At 39.8% G+C, this 4,143-nt stretch overlaps 1 protein-coding gene across 1 annotated transcript; it reads left to right on the forward strand.

Annotated features, from left to right (window-relative positions):
* The first annotated feature begins 938 nt into the window (after positions 1–938).
* On the forward strand, positions 939–1,337 carry LOC130975386 (uncharacterized). Its single transcript, XM_057900189.1, has one exon. The coding sequence runs from the start codon at positions 939–941 to the stop codon at positions 1,335–1,337; it is 399 nt and encodes a 132-aa protein (XP_057756172.1).
* Positions 1,338–4,143: the final 2,806 nt, after the last annotated feature.

Consider the following 4,143-nt stretch of genomic DNA (forward strand, 5'->3'; position numbering starts at 1 on the left):
TTGTAACGTGTTTTTGGCGTTCAACTCTGGTTTGTGACGTGTTTTTGGCGTTTGACTTCAAAATGTAACATGGAACTAGAGTTGAGTGCCAGTTTGCGTCATCTAATCTCAAATAAAGTATAAACTATTATATATTTCCGGAAAGCTCTGGATGTCTACTTTTCAATGCCGTTGAGAGCGCACCATTTGGAGTTCTGTAGCTCTAGAAAATCCATTTTGAGTGCAGGGAGGTCAGAATCCAACAGCATCAGCAATCCTTTGTTAGCCTTTTATCAGAGTTTTGCTCAGGTCCCTCAATTTCAGTCAAAAAATACCTGAAATCACAGAAAAATACACAAACTCATAGTAAAGTCCAGAAATATAAATTTAGCATAAAAACTAAAGAAAACATCCCTAAAAGTAGCTAGATCCTACTAAAAACTATCTAAAAACAATGCCAAAAAGCGTATAAATTATCCGCTCATCACCAACCATGAGATGCCATAGTAGGGGATCGTTGAGATTGAGTTGTTTGATGTGTGGGGTATTGATTTCATGGGACCCTTCCCACCCTCACATTAAAACAACTATATCCTAGTAGCAGTCGATTATGTGTCCAAGTGGGTGGAAGCTGTGGCTCTACCCACCAATGATACCAAGGTGGTAATGAGCTTTCTTCAGAGATATATCTTTAGCCAGTTTGGTGTCCGAGGACACTCATTAGTGATGGAGGAAGTCACTTCTGTAACAGATAGTTGAAATCTCTTCTGTAGAGATATGGAGTTCGTCATAAAGTGGCAACCCTCTATCACCCTCAAACAAGTGGACAGGCTGAAGTTTCCAACAGGAAACTTAAGAAGATTCTAGAGAAGACCATCAGTGTTTAAAGAAAGGACTGGTCTAGGAAGCTTGATGATTCTCTCTGGGCATACCGGACAGCGTACAAGACTTCCATTGGCATGTCCCCTTATCAGCTGGCCTATGGAAAAGCCTGTCACTTGACAGTTGAGCTGGAGCATAAAACTTACTGGACAATCAGGTATCTGAATCTTGATTCAGAAGCTGCAGGAATTAAGAGAATGCTGCAGCTGAATGAGCTTGATGAATTCAGATATTCAGCCTATGAGAATGCCAAGCTCTATAAGGAGAGAACCAAGCTATTGCATGACAAGAAGATTGCCATCAGAGTCTTTGAGCCAGGACAGAGAGTGCTTCTGTATAATTCAAGGCTCAAACTCTTTCCTGGGAAGCTGAAATCCCGGTGGTCAGGACCGTTTGTGGTTACCAGAGCTTCACCATATGGTCATGTGGAAATACAGGAAGAGAATGCTGACAGGAAATTTACAGTAAATGGCTAGAGGTTGAAGCACTATCTTGGAGGCGAGATCAATCGCCAGAGGTCCGCTCATCTGCTGAATTAGCAGAACTGACCGTCAAGCTAGTGACGTTAAAAAAGCGCTTGTCAGGAGGCAACCCGATATTTTCGTATCCTTTGTTTTAATTACTAGTGGTTTGATTTTGTTATTCATTTAGTTTTGGTCGATATTTTTACTGTTTTTCCTTTATTTTATGTATGTTTGGATCATGCAGAATTTCTTTGAAACAGAACAAGTTTTTACAAAACAAGAAAAATACAGAATTACAGGACGCGCAGAGGAGAATTACTCTCGAGAGGGCTTGCGCCTAACTTACGAATTTCCAAGTTAGGCGCCGTGATACACATCAAGAACCACTACTCTCGGGAGGGTCTGCGCCTAACTTGAAAATTTTCAGGTTAGGCGCAGCCAGGAGAGCTCGATTCGGGCCAGTCTACGCCTCCAACCAAGTAAGGCACAAGCAAGGACGGTGTCACCAAGTTAGGCGCAAGGCCTAGCCACTTAATCAAAGTAAGGCGCAAGCAAGGAGGCATGCATCGAGTAAGGCATCAATTTAGGCGCAAGCCCTTTTCCTAGGTCCAAGTAAGGCGTAGCCTTACTTCCTGCAAAGAATTCATAATAGTTCTCTAAATTCCTATTCCTTGTACATTAACATTCTTCTGATTCAAAGGATAGTGAGATGCCAAACCTATTCAGGATTGTAGTTGTAAACCCCACTATAAGAAGAGACATGAGCTTAATCAAACTCTCATTCTCATGCAAATTCATAGCTTGAGCCTATATTAGTTTGGTTGCTTGAGGACAACCAACAATTCAAGTTTGGTATTGTGATGCGTGAGCATCTTTCCTATCTTTTCCTAGTGAATTTGCATTTAATTTGTTGAGTTTAATCAAGAATTAATTATCTTTTAGCTGCTATGGATTCTACTTTTATTTTTGTGGAATTTTGTTTATTTTAGGTAGCATTCGGCTGGATTTGATGGAGTTTCCGCAGAAAAAGAGAAGAAGGCGAATGATGCTGTCAACCCTGACCTCTCTGCATTCAAACATGAATAACTCGAGCTTCAGAGGTCTAATGGACATTACTCCAATGGCGTTGGAAAGCTAACTTTCAGAGCTTTCCAAAGATATATAATAGTCCATACTTCTCTTCCATAAAATTTGCAAGGGCTGCGCCTAACTTGAGAAAATTCAAGTTAGGCGCAAGACACAACAACAGCATGCAAGTTATGGCGACTCATGGCGAGTTAGGCGCAAAGGAAACCAAGTTAGGCGCCATGGAAGCTTGTACTCTCGGGAGGGTACAAGTAAGGCGCATCAAAGAAGGCCCCGTTGTACCAAGTAAGGCGCAGCCTCCACCCCTCACTTCAAGTATGGCGCCAATGCCATCCTCTCAGCCAAGTAAGGCACAAGGCCTTGTTACTTAATCCAAGTAAGGCGCAGCAGTGAAGGGCGAGATCAAGTTAGGCGTGGCCCCCCATGAACCATTCAAGTAAGGCGTGGTCCACCCATGAATCAAGCAAGTAAGGCGTGCTCTTCAGTTCAAGTTAGGCACCATGTGTGGTGAACAACATGAAGTTAGGCGTGGATCCTAGTGAAGCCAAGTGGTCCCCACGTTACAAGGTGCGAATTATTTAATTAATTTTGATTTAAACTTTATTTTTATTTTAAAATAGGAAAAGATATTATTTTAGTTTTAGATAATAGATTTTAAATTAATTAGGATTAGATATAAAAGAGAAAAGAAATTTCTCTTCAAGATAATTCCATCTCATTCCAAAAATTCACAGTTTACTAGAATCCTAGTTTTCACTCTTTTTCATGAGCAACTAAACCTCCAATGTTAAGGTTAGGAGCTCTATCTATTGTATGGATTGATCCTGTTTCTTATTTTTTTTATTTTAATTCATGTACTGATTTATATTTCAAGAATTATTTTCGTTCTTTAGTTTATGAAATTAGGTGGAACGGAAGTATGACCCTCTTTCTAATTGAGTTCTTGTATAACTTGGAAAAGCTTTTTACTTGAACAACAGCTTGAAAACATATTCTCCTAAATTTCTAATTTATCTGGATTTAACGGGATACGTGACATATAATCCCCTTATATTTGGGTAATTAGGATTTCTGTGGTATATAACTAGAATTGAACTTCACCCTCTAATTGGAATTAATTGACCAAGGAATTGGAAGTTGAGGAATTTTAGAGGAGACTAAAAAGGTCTAAGGAGTTAGGGTTTAGTCATATATAGTTTTCCAGGAATTAAATCTTGCATGATTAAAATAAATTAATAAGAAAAGTCAATCCGGAAAATAGATAACTCTGAAGCCTTAACTGCCTTCTCCATATTTTATTCCAACTTATTTATTGCCTGTCTTTTGATATTCTGAGTTTCCTGTTTAATGCTTTTTGAACTCTCAAATACTATTTTCTGTTTGTCTAGCTAAGTAAATTAATCAACCATTGTTGCTTGATCCATCAATCCTTGTGGGATCGACCCTCATTCACTTGAGGTACTACTTGGTACGACCCGGTGCACTTGCCGGTTAGTTTGTGGGTTATAAATTCCGCACCACCTAACTCTCTCCATTCTTCTTTAACCAATCTCATAAAGATTTCATGTGTGAACCACTAATCTAAACTTCTGAACGGTCTTAGACCATCCCTTTGCCTTTTAACCTCCACTATAATAGGGCAGTGATCTAACAAGCCCCGTGGCCCCCCTCTTAAGCGAGTCTTAGGGAACACCTCAAGCCATTCCAAGCTGACTAGAGCTCTATCAATACG

The sequence above is a fragment of the Arachis stenosperma genome, chromosome 4 (genome assembly GCF_014773155.1).
Source record: "Arachis stenosperma cultivar V10309 chromosome 4, arast.V10309.gnm1.PFL2, whole genome shotgun sequence".
Taxonomy (NCBI): domain Eukaryota; kingdom Viridiplantae; phylum Streptophyta; class Magnoliopsida; order Fabales; family Fabaceae; genus Arachis; species Arachis stenosperma.

Bases quoted from the DNA above. Each gene is read 5' to 3' on its own strand.
- LOC130975386 (XM_057900189.1), top strand. From the start codon at position 939: ATGTCCCCTTATCAGCTGGCCTATGGAAAAGCCTGTCACTTGACAGTT.